This window comes from Aythya ferina (genome assembly GCF_964211825.1).
Source record: "Aythya ferina genome assembly, chromosome: 2".
In the NCBI taxonomy this organism is placed as follows: domain Eukaryota; kingdom Metazoa; phylum Chordata; class Aves; order Anseriformes; family Anatidae; genus Aythya; species Aythya ferina.
The window spans coordinates 102,577,861-102,598,942 of NC_140297.1; the positions used below are offsets into that span (position 1 = coordinate 102,577,861).

Genomic DNA, 21,082 nt, shown 5'->3' on the forward strand with positions numbered 1-21,082 from the left:
ACATTATCTCTGTGAAACAGAACCTGTATATACTCACGTGTCCGACTTGATGGCTGAACATTTCTGGTGCTTAATATATTCATGCTATTTCCTATGTGACACTTACAGTTTTTACATGGACAATAAATTCAAATGTAAATAAAAATATGATGTATACATTAAGATTAACTTGAGATGCATTATTTCTATGTATTCTTTTGTGAAATGCAAAGAAAACACAAAGAAACATAAAGAAAATGGATACATTTAAATGTAAATGTATAAGTGATAATATTCAGATATTTAAAATAAAATAACTTTTCCTCTTTAAATATATTTATATATGTATATTTTAAATGAATGAAAGGTGTATTCTTCATGCCACCCTGATAGAATTAGGGAAATTGACTGAGAAACAGAGTTGTTTGCCTGCTGCTGTATAAAACAAACAAACAAACAACAACAACCACAAGAGACAAGCAAGGAAAAAAAACATTGACTTCCATTTCAGACTCAGTCTTCACAGGACCAGATGTGAACCTCTTTCCTTAGCCATGTACATTCTAAATTACTTTTTCCCAAAGCTAAGCTGTGGATCAGATTAATTCAAGTACACCTTTTGCTTTAGAAGATAGCAATTTAGATAATGGGGAAGGAAGAATGAACTGCCAAAATTTCTGTGTTGGTATACACTGACACTTTTTCTTGGTCCTTAGTGGAAATATGAAATGCACAGAAATAATGCGTGTTGTTTCTATATATGTCTTGTATGTACTTCTTCAGCTTATTTATTTTAGTTTATTTATGTGTCTTTTTGAAGGCTTTAAGTCCTTTGTCCCTTTTCTTTAATGTTAGCCTTGCTGACGAAGGTCTGTTTGATAGTCTCTTGCATCTTCACTCACTGTCTTGGTGAAGTCTCCAACAACATACGAAGAACTTTGTTTGGTCCCAGATCTTAAGCTCATTTTCTTCTCTCTCTTTAACCTGAAATGAAATTGTTAAAAAAAAAAAAAAAAAAAAAAATTGTGACTAAGTGGAAAAGCCAGTTTAAATTTAAAACAACTGCAGATCAAATTTCTTCTAAGAAAAAGTTTCAGTAGAAGACCAGCAGAATTTAGATGATACAGAATCTTTCTGTCTATTGTTAACTTTATACTATACACTGGGTACTTTTTCAACAGATTCTTTAATAAAGAAGAAAAAGCACAGGGTTTCAGAGCAATTACTTAGAATTGTCTTTCAATGTGAAGCAGGCTGCACTTGCTTGCTTTGCTTCTGATGACTAGGAGTCATTATTTATTGATTGACAGTTCTGAACTGCAGTGCCATTGTTATTAAAGATACGTTTAAAACAGTCACATCTAATTCTTGAGTCTTTTTTTTTTTTTCTTTTTATTGGAAGAATCAAATGTGCAGAACAGTGAAAAACACAAAGTCCATCATAAAAGCCTTCTATTAAACAAATAGCAGTAGGGAGAGATTATTTACAAAAACATAATCATTATAAAGAACACTGTTAAAAGATAGCCATGCTGAAATATATATTAGTTTTTGCAAATCTTGTTTTGATAAATCCCATTCTCAATAACAATGTGCATCAGAACAGGAACATCCACTCAGGCTATGCACCAGAAACAAGCTGCTATGCTCTTCAGCATTTAGAGCACAGTGAACCGATACTCAATAGCTGTGCATAGAACATAGATTTATGTGCTCAAGCAGTGCACAAAGTAGATACACTACAAACTGATCCAAGATGACTACTTTAGAATAGGTAAATCCTAGCAGACCTAAACTGTTTATTACTTGTGTTTATTACTAGTTTTTATCTTATCTATAATTAATTGAAAATTTCCTTTGTTTTAAACTTACAGGCATATACTTCAAATTCTGTCCATATGATGTCTGTAATTGCATTGAAATCCTATCACAAACCGCAATGCAATTTCAATTTTTTTTTTCTTCTTTATGTAACTTGAACATGTTTTCAGAAAGGGAAATTGGCAAACCCAGGTGATTAGTTTTGAATCTGGGAACCTAAGAGTTTTGGGAACAATGACTAAATATGCCAAGGAACCTGGAAGTTTTCAGCAAACTGTAGAATATTGCAGATACCAATTACTTCTTTGTAGCTGTAACCCAATTCCTGGCAGTGTGAATGGGTCAGTCATGCTACTGTGCATACGTATTTAATATGTATGTCTTTTGCTTAGAAAATAAGTTATCTCGTTATTTTCTTGGGGAAAAAAAAAAAAAAAAAAAAAAAGGAAAGGAAAAAAAAAAAGTATATAATATCAAAATCACTCTGGGTTAAAAAAGTAAAAAAACCTTAAAGCCAGCATGGCAATGAGATTATTTACAACATCAAAGACCGCATGATGATACTGTCTGCTGATGAACAGATCTTTCGGGGTCCCTTCCAACCCCTTCAATTCTGTGATTCTGTGATTTCCACTAATCATACAGATACAGACAAATTGCCAAGCCCTACGTCAGTGAGAGTCAACAAGCTGTCAAATTCTTCACCCCATTGGATACACAAGACTAGGCTGATCAGAAAATTAACTGTAATTTTTAAATTTCTCCTTTTTTTTTTTTTTTTAAGCAGTTTCCCTTCTAATTAGTGACTAAAATTAAAATTTAATAATTAAAATTTCATGATTTCCAAACTTAACTTTGCCTTATTAAAAATTCTAGGTAACTCCTTTTTAGTAATCCTTGTCATTAAAAATACTTCCGTGACTGAAATGTCATTTATTGTTCCATCCTTTTCTATTCATTTTGCTAATCTAAAAATATTAATATATGTTAAAATCCCTAAAAATAGCATCTGAAAGAGTTTTACATTCAATTTAAGGAAACTAATAATATTTAAAATATATTATTAACCTTAGCTAATGGTTGTGGCTTAAATTGCATCTTGTTCCTCTAGGAATACACATAGTACATTTTCAAAAAAAAAAAAAAAAAGTAATATTTATTTCTTACTTAAGTTAGAAATAGTCTGGTGCTTCTAGATGTATTGTTAGTCTACTGTCTATAAAGCAGTAAGAGAGTTTCATTGTGACTTCTGTTTCCTAATAAAATTAATACAGTTACAGTAAAGAACGACAATAAACACATGCAATGGTATTTTTAAATTATTTGTACAAAAGAATACATGCTTGCCAGAATTCACTAGCATATAGACTAGCATATCACTAAAATCTTTAAAAGACTAGTCACAGTCTGTAGTGAAACACAATACTCAAGAGCATATGTTGACAAGCTAATATACAAGAACAGCCTATCATTTCCATACCAGTTTGCAACAATCCTCAAGCATCTCCTGCTAAGAACTTCTGACATCAATGCTCTGTATAAGGGAATTGTATACTGATGTATAAGCATCAGTATGAGTAAAAAGAGCCTATTATTATTATTATTATTAAATTATTATTAATATAAATGATATTATTATAATATTATAATATTACAATATTATAATAATATAATATTATTAATATAAATAATATATTATAAATTAATATTTATAATGTAAATTATAAATTATTATTAATAATAATAATTATTATTATTATTATTATTTTTCTGTAAATATTTTGAATCTTGTCTCTTCTATCCCACTAAGCTGTTTTTAACAACTCTTTATGTTTAAACCAAGTAAGGGAATTGATCTTGCACGTGTTTTGCTACAGACCTGGATAAATCCAACTAACAAAACAACAACAACAACAACAAAAAAAGGCACAAACAAACAAATGAGAAGGCAGGCCACATTAAAAAATGGAATAAACATTTGATATAAAAAATTAAGGAAATCTTTCCTCGCATCCTGGAAGTGGTGGGACAAGAAGTTGTTCAGTTGTGTCCCTCAGCCACATGGTTGGTGTAAAGGGCACTAGGGAACCAGGTGAAACAGGAAACAGGAAACAATCTGCTTCCACCTCCAGTGTTTTGGGGCTCCTTCGTGTATGCAAGGAAGCAGTCGACTGCACATGTGCCCACCCTGTTTGTGCAAAGCACTGTCAGCTCTGGAGTTGCATTAGCAGTTTGTTAGGTCAGTGGAGAGAGAGACAAAAGCTCAAGGAAGGACTACAAAACTCTGTTCCAGGTTATTGCCCAATAGGAATTATTGGGCAATGGCCTAATAATAAGAGAAATATGCAATTGCTCTTGAGGGGAAGCCAAAATAAAATACTTGTCTTTTGAGCTCCAATTAAGCAAAACAAAAAGGACAAAAAAAAAAAAAAAAAATATATATATATATATATATATCCTTTTCCTAGCAGAAGAAAAATATGAAGTGCTAGCAAATCAGCTAACAAAATTATGGCATATAAACAGGCAGCATACCATATGTCCACCAATATCTCATACAACAGGAACATTAAGAAAGCCATTAAGATGGTGTTCCCATTGTGCTCACAATAACATAAGGTACATTTCCTGCTTCACTGTGCATTTCCCTGTTTTTGCTGTTTAGCATCACTAATTTAGTGCCCAATTAATAGAGTTTATGTGTATATTTTTTCTACAGAATATTTTAAAATTCTTCATTGCTGCTTAAAATTAAGTTTAATACAACTGTATAATAAGTATTAATATAAGGAAGGATTTATTCCAAAACCTAATTAAATGAGGGACCTATATAAAATTATTTTAAGGTAGCTACACAATATACTAAAATTATTACTAATTAAGTGTTCACACAGTTTGCTGTAACAATGCCACAGTGAACCACTACAAGGTTGTTGTCTGCTTTAATCAATGAACACTGCCCAAGGATAATGTGGATATATCTCAAGAGTATGGACTAGAGGCATAATAGTAACGAACTAATGTAGCAGTGATAAAGAAAATAAAACAAGAAACATAAACTGATAAATGTCCACATGTATGTGAAGTGAAAAGAGAAAAAACACGATGTCTGAAAGATCTCCTTCATGGATATTTATATTCAAAATTATGAATATGATTAAGGATTCTAAGAATTTTCATAAATAATATTTAAAACATTTGAGATAAATTGTCTCTCTCTTTGGTATCTACAGATTTTGTATGCCTTGTAGAGGAACATTCCCACCCTATCTAAATCCTATCACATATACTATGTGATTTCAGAAATCCTAAAACAAACAAACAAACAAACAAACAAATAAATAAATAAATAAAAATATTCTCTTCCCAAAGGAATACTGTTAATTACCTTATCTGTTTGTCTTCCTTAAACATTCATATATTATTTCATGAGTTTGTTATAGAAAATGAAATTAAGGAGAAAATTAAAAAAAAAAAGTTGTTAAATGTTTGCATCAGAAATGTTTACATCAAAAAATGGATTAGATCAAACAACCAATAGACTAAATATTTAATTTTAAAAGTGTCGTGGTTCCGCTCGAGTGGGCAGCCGAGCTCCACCACAGCTGCTCTCTCACTCCCCCTCCTCAAAGAGGAATGGGGAGAAAATATGTGAAAAGGGCTCAAGGATTGAGATAAGGACAAGAAAATCACGCAATAATTATTGTAACGGGCAAAACAGACTCAGCATAAGGAGATAGTAAGATTTATTGCCTACAACTAACAAGCGAGAGAAGTGAGAAAACAAAGGAAAAAAAAAACAAAAGCACCTTCCCCCCCCATCCACCCTCTTCCACCTCCTCCCCCCGAGCGGCGCAGGGGAACGGGGAATGGGGGTTATGGTCAGTCTACAGCACTTCTTCTCTGCCGCTCCTTCTCGGTCACTCTCGTCCCCTGTGCTGTGGGGTCCCACCCACGGGATGCAGTCCTTGATGAACTGATCCAGCGTGGGCTTCCCACAGGCAGCAGCTCTTTCAGAACTGCTCCAGATATGGGTCCGTACCACGGGGTCCATCCCTCAGGAGAAAACTGCTCCAACCTGGCTCCCCTACAGGTCCTCCTGCCAGGTCACCTGCTCCTGCGTGGGCTCCTCTCCACGGGCTACAGGTCCGGCCCAGAATCTGCTCCGGCAGGGGTCTTCCACAGGCGGCAGCCTCCGTTGGTGCAGGGCCACCTGCTCCACCGTGGTCTCCTCCACGGGTTGCAGCGTGGAACCCTGCTCCACCGTGGTACTCCATGGGCTGCAGGGGGACATCCTGCTTCACCATGGTCCTCACCACAGGCCGCAGGGGACTTCTGCTCCGGCGCCTGGAGCACCTCTCCCCCTCCTTCTACACTGACCTTGGTGCAAGGCTGTTCTCTCACTCCCTTGACTCTCACGGCTGCTGTGTGGCGCAGTGTTTTTTCCCTGTCTTAAATATGCTCTCACAGAGGCGCAAACAACATCGCTTATTGGCTCGGATCTGGAAAACAATGGGGCCCTTCCCAAACATGGGGCAGCTTCTAGATCTTTCTCACAGAAACCACCCCTATAGCCCCCTGCTACCAAAACCTTGCCATGTAAACCCACTACAAAAAGATAAAGCGTGAAGGTTCACTTAGTAATTAATAAAACTCAGTATCCAGATACACTAGGTTCTGGCCTTTACTGTTTCACCTATGACAGTGGCATTGTTCAGTACTACAGAAAAAACATGCAGAGTTTATTTACAAGAGTGGATGGAAAAAGATGGGATCTGTGATATGAAAACAGATGAGGATGAAAGAAAATCATTACAAACTTTAGTAGTATGTATCTTCATTTTTATAAACTGTACTTCAGTTTTACACATTTATTGATGTCTAAAAAAAAAAAAAAAAAGTAATATTCTAAAAAAAAGTATTCAAAAAAAAAAATTCTAAAAAAGTAATATTCCTTCCCAAATTATAGTAACATTTCAATTTCTGATTTAATTAAAATGTATTTGTTATTTAGTATTATGGGATTATGGGGATGTTACAAATGATGGATATAACATATGGATATTGAGTTAGGTTTCATACCTTTAACAGACAGAAATTGCTTAAACCCTGGGTAAACTCTTCTAATGTGCTGATCCAATCTCAAAAAAATACTACATGGGCTTTCAAGCTACAATAGTTTCTTCATATATTTAGCTTCCTCTGAGAGTCACAAAACCCTAAATGACATACTTTTGTATTTCGCATTCAATTTTGTTTATTTATTTTTTTCTTCCATGGAATGTACATAAGGTACAAATTGGATTTTTATTTATTTATTTATTTATTTATTTATTTTTGGCCATGTTTATTTTGCCCTATAAATATATCTCCTTTTAACTTTCAAAATTCTTTTGAGAATGAATTTCATTTCTATGTCTTGTGCATTACAATGGCTACTACAAAAACTTCCTAAACAATTACTTTTAATATTTTATCTATGGTGGAACATAAAAAAAGGTATATTAAGTAGTTCAAGTCATCCAGACATCCCTTTTAGAAAGGCAGAGGATGCAGCATTATGCAGTGGACATATAACAGAGAAGGACTCCTTCGAACACTTATTCATAAATTCAGGTTTTGTTACCAATGAGGTTTTCCAAAAGGATCATTTAAAATTATAACAAAATAATTTTACTATCTTGGCACATAATAAGAATTAAGATGACCTTACAAAATATCTGGTTTTGCTTAAACTGTTTTTGCTTAATTCTCAGTTAATCTCATATTTCTGCTCAATTGACTTTACATAATAGCTTCTTTCTCCAACTTTATATTTTAGTCTGATCATGCCAGCTTCTGACATGTCTGCAGAAAATAATTGCCTTTCTGAAGAAAATGCTTCAACTATATAATAGAAGAAAAGATCCATCCAATCTCCACCTCAAAAAGAACACAGGAAATAATTTCAGTTTTTAGAGAAATGACAGTAATCGTTTGGCTTTTCTGACTTTGGTTTTTAGAATATTCTGAATCTACCAGAATGAACAAAACTGTACATATCGTCTGCTTTTACAGTGAAAGAATGTAGAAGTAAGAACATTTTTCACAACATTCTTTAAAATGATTTTTTTTCCTATGTTTTTCATTATTTATGAAATATTTACTGAAATATTTATTGATAAAGAAAACAATCTAAAGCCTATCTAGGAAAAGCAGATGCTGTAAGTAGATATGAGACGTAAGACTAATTTGTGTAATGTGCTCTAATATTTTGTAATGAAATGGCTTCTTATTTCTGGTCACTGGAAGTTTTTCTAGCCTTAAAAGATAGTATCAGTAATACATACACTCAATTTTCTTCTATGAAGTGTGATTGGCATGAAAGTATTTTTTTTTTCCTTAATAGCAGAAAAAAAGATAAGAAAGTACACTTGGTACAAGCTCTTTTCTTATTTCTCTTTTATACAGTAATTCACTTTCTCCAGTAGTAGTATTTTCACCTGCATAATCTTACAGCCAATAAAAACCATGATCATTTTCCTTCCCAGTAATTATATGCTTGCCAGCTTCAATTTATTTCCATTTACCCTTTCAAAATTCTTAACTTTTAACAGTTGTTCAACATGCATCTTCATTACTATGCTCTTACTTCTTCCAGGTATGAAAAGTAGTCAACTAAGTAGCAGATATTATTATTATTATTTTTCCCATATCCATTTTCTATTCTCTGTCAAAATTTATCTCAAAATTTGTTTCTACTGTAGAGTATCTTAGGAATAATGTCAAGTGGTTTTTTATGTACTTTTGTTTTCTCATTGAAAACATTACATTAATGTTTAAACAGAAAATGAAGTTCTTTTCAACATAGGGGAAAAGAAACTTACATTTATCAAATTACACTATTTAATTCCTGAGAAAACATGCTTACAATGCAATATCATTCAATATTATGCCTCCCATAGATGTTACTTTTTGAAATTGATTTCTATTAATTGAATGAAAATTATATGAGAGTTATGGGAAGCACTAGAGAGTTCTGCCATACAACATGTTCTGCCATGGACCATTGCCCAAAACAGACTGTTAATCTTTGACAGTATTAAAGTCTTGTATCTCTTGAACTGGTCTCAGTATAAACAGATACCGTGCATCATTGCAGTACTGTGATTACAAGATTTGCAAGAGTGAAAGCATTTATTCTTAAACTTGCAAGGTTGGGAGATAGAATATAAACTTGCACATTACAATTACTTATTCTGCTTACTTTCACTCCTCCGAGCTTCAAATCCTGGCATGATGGAAACTGCTATCTCACTGTTAAAGACTGCATGTAGCTAGAAAATTATCTACTGGGAAGTTTGAACCTCAACTTTCAAATATCACAAAGCACAAATCTTTAGCTCCATGCTTTGTCAAATTTTGGCCACTGAAATCATGTGGGAACTGAAGTGAAAAGGAACAAATGTTGATGGTAATCTGTGATACTGAACATTTCATTATCTTAGGACCCACTATGTCTGATAAAATAGTACAAGTGCTTTCAGGACCAGTAAAATTATCTTAAGCATGTGAACAGCAGGGAAAAGAAGTGAAAAAGTGAAAAAGTGAAAAGAAGTGGAAAAGTCCAGATGGGCCTTAAATATCTCCAGAGAAGGAGACTCCACAACTTCCCTGGACAGCCTGTTCCAGTACTCCGTCACCCTCACCATGAAGAAGTTCTTTCGCATGTTGGTGCAGAACTTCCTGTGCTCTATCTTGTGACCATTACTCCTTGTCCTGTCCCCGCAAACCACTAAAACGAGGTTGGCCAAATCCCTCTGTCTGCCACACCTCAGGTATTTATACCTGAGCTGGGAGGGGACAGACCCAGGACAGGTGACCCAAACTAGCCAAAGGGGTATTCCATAGCATCTGACGTCATGCTAAACAATATATAGGGGTGGCTAGCCGGGGGGAGGGGGCCGGACTGCTCGGGGTTAGGCTGGGCATCGGTCAGCGGGTGGTGAGCAATTGCATTGTGCATCACTTGTTTGTACATATTATTATTACTTTCCTATTGTCACCATTGTATTATTATTATTATTATTGTTATTATTATTTTGTTATTATTATTTTCCTGTCTTATTAAACTGTCTTTATCTCAACTCACGGGCTTCACTTTCCATTTCTCTCCCCCGTCCCAGAGAGGGAGGGGGGAAGGTGAGCTAACGGCTGCATGGTATTTAGCTGCCGGCCGGGTTAAACCACGACAGTCTTTTTGGCGCCCAACGTGGGGCTCAAAAGGTTGAGATAACGGCAGATCTGACCAGAGTGTGTTAAACTAAAATTGGTGTAAGTATTAGACCTGCTTAATAGTCACTTGTCATAATGCTGATTGCTTTAATCTCAACTCTGCTGCGCCTGTTTTCCAAATTGAGTATTATAGTACATTATTTTCCGTATTTGCTCTCTGTCATGTTGTTTATCCTCTCCGGGCCCTGGTTTCAGATCATTATGGTACTGAGTGTTGTAGCAATGGCTTATGAGATGATGAGATATCTGGTCATGACTCTAACTTGGTATTTGTACTCAGTAACATCGTCGACTCTGTATTTTGGAAACTGTATCTTGGAAACTATTAGGAATTATACCTATTGTTTTTTTTCCATTAGGGAGTCAATCTGTGGAGGGGAAAGGGGAAGATATTTTTTCTTACTTGATTACTCTCCCTTCCTCCTTCACCACCCTCTTATCCTCCAAGCTTGTTACAATAGCTCTCCAAGATATTGAATATCCTTGGGATACTCAGACCAGCATAGTCCTGTCGTTCTGCCTCCTGAATGCACTTCAGATTCTGCTTAAAGTTAAACAACTACTTAGGAAGCTCATCCGGAGATTTGCCCGGAGGCAGTATAGTTGTGGGTGGCAGGGAGTATGGGAGGATATGGGCAGGCATCTAGAGCAGTTGGCACCCCCAGTGTTTTGGAAATTCACCCCTGAACAACTGCAAAATCCTCAAAAACTGGCAGAATGCTTGAAAAAAAAGGTGTCATGATTCTGGCAGTTCCGAAGTAACACAAATCATTGTAACATGCTGAGGCCTGGCTCATGCCTATCGAGCTGCCATTGATACTGCTATCAACTTAGTGACAGACCCTGCGGCCACTCCAAGCCCTGTGACAGATCCAACGGCCACTGTGACCCCTACGGTGGACTCTGCAGCTGCTCCAGTCCCAGCTCCTGCAGCCGCTCCAGTCGCAGCTCCTGCAGCCGCTCCAGTTCCAGCTCCTGCCGCTACTCCAGTCCCAGCTCCTGCAACTGCTCCAGCTCCAGTTCCTGCAGCTGCTCCAGCTCCTGCAGCCGCTCCAGCTCCTGTGGCTGGGTCAGAGAAATGAGCTGTAGCAGTGCAAGTTGACCCTGCAGAGGGTATTCCAACCCCTGTGGCAGACCCTGTAACGGGGTCAGAGAAACGAGCTGTAGCAGTGCAAGTTGACCCTGCAGAGGGTATTCCAACCTCTGTGGCAGACCCTGTAACAAGGTGAGAGAAACGAGCAGTAGCAGTGCAAGCTGCCCCTGTAGAGAAGGTGAAAAAATGGTATAGAGATTCAGGTCGTTTAGAATGCAGAGAGTCTTCTGCCAAATCTAGGTATAGAGACGACGGAGACGATGACGACGCTGGGCCATCAAGGATTCAGGAGGAGGAAGATGAGGATGCCGAAAAATCAACAGTAACTACCCAAAGCCTAAACGAGCGTGAGTTACGAGATGTGCGAAAAGATTTTGATCACTGTATAGGTGAGCAGCCTGCTGTATAGGTGAGCAACCTGGCTGCTCCGATGCTGGGACTCTGGAGCCAATTGTGTGGAATTAGACGGCAGGGAAGCCAAGCGACTGGGATCCCTTGCTAGAGACGCAGGCATTGACAAAGCAATTGCAGATGGAGCACAATCTCACAGCCTCTGGAGGCGTCTCCTCTCAGCTGTGAGGGAAAGGTATCCCTTCAAGGAAGAACTTTTATGTCTACCAGGCAAGTGGACCACTATGGAGAAGGGAATCCAGTACCTGAGGGAATTAGCCGTACGGGAAGTGATTTATGAGGATCCAGACCTCAGACAAACATCCAAAGATCCAGATGAAGTCAGGTGTACACGACCCATGTGGCGGAAGTTTGTACGGAGTGCACCATCATCATATGCCAGCTCATTGGCAATAATGGCCTGGAAAGAGGATGAGGAACGAACAGTGGATGAAGTGGCTAAACAACTCTGGCAGTACGAAGAAAGTCTCTCCTCTTCCTTACAGGCCTGCGTCTCAGCTGTGGAGAAACTATCTGAAAAGGTTCACCAACTTGAAGAGAATCTATCTTCCTCCCCACCTGAACCAACCAGTGTCCACCGACCAAAAGAGAACACTTGGGAGAAACTTTCTGAAAAGGTTCACCAACTTGAAGAGAGATTATTCTCCTCCGCACCTGTACAAAGCAGTGTCTCAGCTATCAGGGGTAGGCGTTCATCCACACAAGGAAGACGATATGGTGGGTACTCACCCCGTGCCACCCTGTGGTTTTACTTACGAGACCATGGAGAGGACATGAGAAAATGGGATGGAAAATCTACCGCGACCCTAGAGGCACGGGTACGTGAGTTGCAAAAGAAAACAATCAAGAAAAAGGGATTCTCTGAAAAGTTTGCTGCTCCAACTTCCAGCAGACAGTCCTTCAAACACAGAAACGAAGAAGATTCTGACCAGGATTAGGGGGGCCCTGCCTCCAGCCAGGGGGAGGAAAGGGACAATCGAGTTTATTGGACTGTGTGGATTTGATGGCCTGGCATGTCAGACACACAGAAGTATAAGGCTTTAGTAGACACTGGTGCACAATGTACTATAATGCCATCGAACTATAAAGGACCAGAGCCCATCTGTATTTGTGGAGTGACAGGGGGATCTCAGCAGTTGACTGTATTGGAGGCTGAAGTGAGTCTGACTGGGAATGAGTGGGAAAAGCACTGCATTGTGACTGGCCCGGATGCTCCGTGTATCCTTGGCATAGACTATCTTAGAAGAGGATATTGCAAGGACCCAAAAGGGTTCCGGTGGGCTTTTGGTATAGCTGCCTTAGAGACAGAGGGCATTAAACAATTATCTACCTTGCCTGGTCTCTCAGAGGACCCCTCTGTTGTGGGGTTGCTGAGGGTCGAAGAACAGCAAGTGCCAATCGCTACCACAACTGTGCACCGGCGGCAATATCGCACTAACCGAGACTCCCTGATTCCCATCCATAAGCTAATTCGTCAATTGGAGAGCCAAGGAGTAATCAGCAAGACTCATTCACCTTTCAGTAGTCCCATATGGCTAGTGCGAAAGTCTAATGGCGAGTGGAGACTAACAGTGGACTATCGTGGCCTGAACGAAGTGACGCCACCACTGAGTGCTGCAGTGCCGGACATGCTGGAACTTCAGTATGAACTTGAATCGAAGGCAGCCAAGTGGTACGCCACAATTGATATCGCTAATGCATTTTTCTCCATCCCTCTAGCAGCAGAGTGCAGGCCACAATTTGCCTTCACTTGGAGGGGAGTCCAATATACTTGGAATTGGCTGCCCCAGGGGTGGAAACACAGCCCTACCATTTGCCATGGGCTGATCCAGTCTGCACTAGAGCAGGGGGAAGCTCCTGAACACCTGCAGTACATCGATGACATTATTGTGTGGGGTGACACAGCAGAGGAAGTTTTTGAGAAAGGGAAGAAAATAGTCCAAATCCTTCTGAAAGCCGGTTTTGCCACAAAACAAAATAAAGTCAAAGGACCTGCACGAGAGATCCAGTTTTTAGGAATAAAATGGCAAGATGGACGTCGTCAAATCCCAATGGATGTGATCAACAAAATAACAGCTATGTCTCCACCAACTAACAAAAAAGAAACACAGACTTTCCTAGGTGTTGTGGGGTTTTGAAGAATGCACATCCCAAATTACAGTCTGATTGTAAACCCGCTCTACCAAGTAACCCGTAAGAAGAATGAGTTTGAATGGGGCCCTGAACAACGACAAGCCTTTGAACAAATCAAGCAGGAAATAGTCCATGCAGTAGCCCTTGGGCCAGTTCGAACAGGACCAGATGTAAAGAATGTGCTCTACACTGCAGCCAGGGAGAACGGCCCCACCTGAAGCCTCTGGCAGAAAGAACCTGGGGAAACTCGAGGTCGGCCCGTGGGGTTTTGGAGTCGGGGATACAGAGGATCTGAGGCCTGCTATACTCCAACTGAAAAGGAGATATTGGCAGCATATGAAGGAGTTCGATCTGCTTCGGAGGTGGTCGGTACTGAAGCGCAGCTCCTCCTAGCACCCCGATTGCCGGTACTAGGCTGGATGTTCAAGGGAAGGGTCTCTTCTACGCATCATGCAACTGATGCTACATGGAGCAAGTGGGTTGCACTGATTACTCAGCGGGCTCGAATAGGAAACCCCAGTCGCACAGGAATATTGGAAGTGATTATGGACTGGCCAGAAGGCAAATACTTTGGGATATCATCAGAGGAGGAGGTGGGTCGTGCTGAAGAAGCCCCACTGTACAACCAGTTACCAGAGAATGAAAAGAAATATGCCCTGTTCACTGATGGGTCCTGTCATATTGTGGGGAAGCATCGGAGATGGAAGGCTGCTGTATGGAGTCCTACACGACGAGTTGCAGAAGCTGCTGAGGGAGAAGGTGAATCGAGTCAGTTTGCAGAAGTGAAAGCCATTCAGCTGGCTTTAGACATTGCTGAACGAGAAAAATGGCCAGTTCTCTATCTCTACACCGATTCATGGATGGTAGCAAATGCCCTGTGGGGATGGTTACAGCAATGGAAGCAAAACAACTGGCAGCATAGGGGCAAACCCATCTGGGCTGCTGCATTGTGGCAAGATATTGCTGCTCGGGTAGAGAACCTGGCTGTGAAAGTACGTCACGTAGATGCTCATGTGCCCAAGAATTGGGCTACTGAAGAACATCAAAACAACCAGCAGGTGGATCAGGCTGCTAAGATTGAAGTAGCTCAGGTGGACCTGGATTGGCAGCATAAAGGTGAATTATTTATAGCCCGATGGGCCCATGACACCTCAGGCCATCAAGGTAGAGATGCAACATACAGATGGGCTCGTGATCAAGGGGTGGACCTGACCATGGACGCTATAGCACAGGTTATTCATGACTGTGAAACATGTGCTGCAATCAAGCAAGCCAAACGGTCAAAGCCTCTTTGGTATGGAGGACGATGGCTGAAATATAAATATGGAGAGGCCTGGCAGATTGATTACATCACACTCCCTCAAACTCGCAATGGCAAGCGCCACGTACTTACAATGGTGGAAGCAACCACCGGATGGCTGGAAACATATCCTGTGCCTCATGCCACCGCCCGGAACACTATCCTGGGCCTTGAAAAGCAAGTCCTATGGCAACATGGTACCCCAGAAAGAATAGAGTCAGACAATGGAACTCATTTCCGAAACAACCTTATAGACACTTGGGCCAAAGAACATGGTATTGAGTGGGTGTATCACATCCCCTATCATGCACCAGCCTCCGGGAAAGTTGAACGATACAATGGACTGTTAAAGACTACATTGAAAGCAATGGGCGCTGGGACATTCAAAAATTGGGATACGCATTTGGCAAAGGCCACCTGGTTAGTCAATACTAGGGGATCTGCCAACCGAGCTGGACCTGCCCAATCAAACCTGTTACATACTGTAGATGGGGATAAAGTTCCTGTAGTGCATGTAAGAAATATGCTGGGTAAAAGAGTCTGGGCTACTCCTGCCTCAGGAAAAGGCAAACCTATTCGTGGAATTGTTTTCGCTCAGGGACCTGGATACACTTGGTGGGTGATGCAAAAGAATGGAGAGGTCCGGTGTGTACCTCAAGGAGATTTAATACTGGGTGAGAATAGCCCATGAACTGAATTGTACCATGTTAATTACTATATAATACTGTATGTTATCACTACTATGACTACTATAGGTGACTAATTAGAATGTCTGGAAAAGAGTGTAACCTGAGCATGACATAAATGGTATGGAATAAGGGGTGGATAGAGACTGTCGTGGTTTAACCCGGCCGGCAGCTAAATACCATGCAGCCGTTAGCTCACCTTCCCCCCTCCCTCTCTGGGACGGGGGAGAGAAATGGAAAGTGAAGCCCGTGAGTTGAGATAAAGACAGTTTAATAAGACAGGAAAATAATAATAACAAAATAATAATAACAATAATAATAATAATAATACAATGGTGATAATAGGAAAGTAATAATAATATGTACAAACAAGTGATGCATAATGCAATTGCTCACCACCCGCTGACCGATGCCCAGCCTAACCCCGAGCAGTCCGGCCCCCTCCCCCCGGCTAGCCACCCCTATATATTGTTTAGCATGACGTCAGATGCTATGGAATACCCCTTTGGCTAGTTTGGGTCACCTGTCCTGGGTCTGTCCCCTCCCAGCTCTTACTGCACCCCCAGCCTGCCTGTTGGCAGGACACAGCGAAAGGCTGAGATGTCCTTGGCTTGGTATAAGCACTGCTCTGCAACAATTAAAACATCGGGGTGTTATCAGCACTCTTCTCATCCTAAGCCAAAACACAGCATTCCACCAGCTACTAGGAAGAAAATTAATTCTGTTCTAACTGAAACCAGGACAGAAGCCATGTAAATGCTTCATTCCAAACCTTCTTAATTATTTCTAAACATATCTAAAACCTAGACAAAAGTCTTTCTTCTGGACTTGGGTATAAAATATAATTGAAATATTTGCTGAGAAGTGATAAGTACAGTACATCTAAAAGATTTAATTAAAGCTCTCAGGAATAAAGAAAAGAACGACTGACACAAAAACTGTCATGATAAATTATCTGTTGAGGAATCTTCAAGAAATGGAAAATACACAGCTGAGTACAGAAAATGTTTTAAAACACTTACTGGAGATAATTAGCTAAACTTGCTCTGATACATTTAGAAAAGTTGAAATTAGAAATTATTTGTAAAAAGACATTAATTTATTTTATAAACAATAAACAATTAGTGTGTAACTTTAAAAAAATATTTGTAAAATTATGCTTTAAGATTATATTTGTTATTAGCATAAAAGCACCTGTCTGCTTAAGTAGCTAGCTTATAATTTTTTCTACAAATGGTATTTGTCTTTAGTGACAAAACAATTTCAGGAAAGATCAATGACTCATTTTAAGAACAATTATGATTATACCCTGCCTTTTTTTTAATCTTATGTTTAACAAAATCACACATTAGTTGAGGTTAGTTTTCAGAATAATGCTTTGTTTATCTATACTTTATATAATATACTATATTATATTACTATATAACTATAATTATATATACTTTATATAATCATCAAGTGAATTCAAACCCATGGGGTAAAAATACTTGCTCCACTTGTGACCTAATCACTTCTAAATCATATAAACATAGAATCACAGAATGGCTTGCGTTGGAAGGGACCTCAAAGATCGCCTAGCTCCACCCACACTACCATAGGCAGGGATGCCACCATTAGGTTGCCCAAGCCCTCATCTAACTAGTCTCGAACACCTCCAGGAATGGGGCGCCTTTCTGGGAAATATGTTCCAGTCCCTTACTACCCTCTGAGGGAAGAATTTCTTCCTTATAGCTAATCTAAACCTCTTTTAGTTTAAACCAAACTGAAGTTTAAACTTACAGCTAATCTAAACTCTTTTAGTTTAAAATCCCCCTCATCCTGTCATTATCTGATTGAGCAGAGTTGCTCTCCATCTTTTTTTATAAGTCCCCTTTAAGTACTGAAAGGTTGCAAAGAGGTCACCCCAGAGCCTTCTCTTCTGTAGGCTGAACAATCCCAGCTCTCTCAGCCTTTCTTCGTAGGAGAGGTGCTCCAGCCACTTGACCATCTTTGCGGTCTCCTCTGGACCCACTCTAACAGATCAATATCTTTAAATAATTAAGTTGAAAGGATGCATTTTGTTCACGTAAACATTTTATTTTATTTTATTTTGGATCACTTGTAGAATGAAACCTGGGGTGGCTGGGATGGATATTTACTCAACATACCAAATATGTCCAAAAGAAGATAATGTATGAAAGCATTGTTTGGAATTGCCAAAACATAAAAATATGTTCACACATTGAATTTATCAAAATGCATAAGAAGCAAAGCGTAAACTGGACTTAGCTAATTTCATTACTAAAGCTTTCCTACTAAAACAGTAATTTATCTCTCTGCTGAAGTTAAACCACTAACACGAAGAGTTTATCAACTTTTGAAGTGTAAAGAAACCAATGAAAACTTCATATAAGAGCAGCTAAATGTAGAGAAGCAGGTTATAGTTTCAAACAGATCACTGATGTAAGACTTGTTTTGCTTTCCAATTTAATAGTGTGCATAAATATGATTATAGAGCGTTCTACATTTTGAAGAACATTGAAATTCTCTTTAATGTTCCTCTAAATGTTCAGAAGTAATCCACCTACCTTCTCGTACATTTTCTTCTGCAAAGTTATAATTAAACATCAGAAAACTAAAAATTAGTGACAAGAAGATTTTTCAACACAGAATTATCTGATGAAAAAAAAACAGGCTACATTTTTAATTTGAGAAGAAATATCAAACTAAAATATTTTGTATGAGTGAATATGATTTCTCATTTTCAAAGAGCTATACGTGAAAATATTCTAAATGAATGGCAGTTTAATACAGATAGTTTCTAATTAAATAAAAATAATACTAAAAGAAGTAAATATATATAATTTTTTTCTTTCCTTAGTTGATTTCTTGTTTTAAGTGATGATACCAATTTAGAAAACAGATTCAATGGGGAGCATCAAAAATAAGGAAAATATAATTTATGTATTTATGTAATTATGATTTTTTTTTTTTTAAGACTGATTTTAAAGCTATGTAGAAACAGTATGCATAATTTTGTCTTATTTTTCAGAAGCTTATATAGCTGGGATACTGTGTGGGATGCCATGAATTCCTTTGCATAGAAAATTTTTGCTAGGAGAATGCAAGAACTTGTCTTTGCAAAGCTTTTATATAACTCCTAATGTTCTTTTCCTACATTTATTTTACATAACATAATATAATCACTCATGCTCGTTGAAATAGTATCCATGTGATTCCTTGCTGCCAACTTGGTAGGTCAAAAATATGAATATTTTAATCTGTAGAATTATAGAATAGAAGAGTTGCTATGGTGCTACAAGTTTAGAATTAATCACTTCCCATGATGTGAATTATTTCCCAAGATCTACTGATTCACATTTCTTTGATTTGTCACCTCCACTATGACAAATCCATAAAAATATCCAGTAAGAGATAAAATAAAATAAAATAAAATAAAATAAAATAAAATAAAATAAAATAAAATAAAATAAAATAAAATAAATTTAAATTAAATATCCTTTAAGGGTACTTAAGTTCCCTTCTGCAATGGCAGCAATTGCCAAATGCAATTCTTCACACTTTTGCTAAGGGGAAAGAATCCCTTTTTAGAGCCAACTTTATAACAAACTTTCAATTCTGAATTCAGTGCAAGTATAAACATTAAGCAATTTTACTAAAGTTCCAATTTATTATTTTTAAACCATAATTTACTGCTCCAGCAGGAGATAATACTATGGAATGCACACCAATAAGATTTTTTCTGGGTTTTATCAGTTCCACATCTCAAGTATCGAGCTTTAAGATAATGAAACCTTCACTTTTTTTTTGTTCATTCTTTGAATAGTAGAATCTGCATAAATACATGTTTATTTTTAGCAGAAATATTTATTTAAATAAATATTTCAAAATGTATCCTATATATTTATTGCTAAATGCTACTGGTAAACTAATCAATTACATAATTTTAATTAATATTGTTTTTAATTTTCTTCTGTGCATATATGTCTAAAGAAATTTGAGCAAAACCTCACTGAAGTTTTTTATGTAGTAAACAAGAAAGCAAGGAAAAGAAAGAAAATTCAGAGTAATTAATACATAAATGTTGGCTGAACATCAGTGTTTGATGTTTATTAGGGAAGGCAAGGATTCACTATAAGGTTAAATAACATCGAGTAAGACCACTGCCTCCATAAACATGAAAACAACCAATTTTCATACAATCTGAAACCTGTAACTTTATTTACAGATGTCAAATTTAATTTCAATAAATGTGTGTGTGTGTATTATTTCTTTTAAACCATTCTCCCATGGAGCTAATGATAAATTCTATATAAGTTCATGTGACCAGCTTGACATCATTATTGCTTCCAGGTTGTGGGAACCTTACCAACAGGGTCTAATTTGTTATTTGTTTTCTTCCCATTCCTATTTGAAGCACTGTAAAACTGTTCACTTCGCCCTGTTCCTTCCTCATCTCAAATAGTCTCTCTTAACGTTTATTGAAGACAACTAAGTTAACTTATGTTCACTTATCTTTAGTTAAATAACTTTCTGCTGTCCAGACTTTCTTCTTGCTTTGGGAATACATCTTTGACAGCATTCTGAGGGCCTCCTTGGTGTCCTCACAGTTTCAGAGATGCTTTGTCTGTTAATTTCCCTTTCTTCTTTGCTATGGTTTTCCCTAGAGTGACTACTGACTACAAGTTTCATCATAGAGTCACAGAATGCTTAACATTGGAAAGAACCTCTGGAGATCATCTGATCCAACCTCCCTACTCAAGCAGGAATTTTTACAGCAGGTTGTCTAGGACCAGATAGCTTTTGAAGATCTCCAAGGAGGGAGACCCCACAGCCTTTATGGGCAACCTATGCCAGTAGTCTGTCACTCACACAGTGAAGAAGTGCTTCACTGGTGTTTAGGCAGAATCTCTAGTTCATTTTGTGCCCATTGCCTCTTGTCCTGGCACTGGGCACCCCTAAAAAGAACATGGCTCTGTCCTCTTTGCACCCTGCCTTCAGTGTTTGTACACATTAATGAGATCCTCTCTGAGTCTCCTCTTATTTAGGCTGAACAATCCCAGCTCTTTCAGTCTGTCCTCACAGGAAAGGTGCTCTAGTCCCTTCATCACCTTGGTAGACCTCTGTTGGACTCTCCATTTTGTCATGTCTCTCTGGTGGCCCATGAACTGAACACAATATCTAGGTGTTGCCTCACCAAAGTTGAGTAGAGGGGAATCATAGAATATCCTGAGTTGGAAGGGACCCATAAGGATCATCAAGTTCAACTCCTGGCACTGCACAGGTCTGCCCAAAAGTTTAGACCATGTGACTAAGTGCACAGTCCAATCACTTCTTAAATTCAGACAGGCTTGGTGCAGTGACTACTTCACCGGGGAGCCTGTT

The 21,082-nt window shown here is 38.3% G+C and overlaps 1 protein-coding gene across 9 annotated transcripts in view; it reads right to left on the reverse strand.

The window, feature by feature from the left end:
- Positions 1–175: 175 nt before the first annotated feature.
- Positions 176–21,082, reverse strand: part of CCDC102B (coiled-coil domain containing 102B) — a 172,995-nt gene continuing 152,088 nt past the window's right edge. For 8 of the 9 annotated variants that reach the window (XM_084511403.1, XM_084511393.1, XM_084511404.1 and 5 more), the window contains one exon: positions 176–963. In XM_084511403.1, coding sequence (XP_084367529.1) covers positions 874–963 — 90 coding nt within the window. In that variant the 3' untranslated portion in view covers positions 176–873. The remainder of the gene's footprint in view (positions 964–21,082) is intronic. The other variant, XM_084511405.1, reaches the window with a different exon arrangement.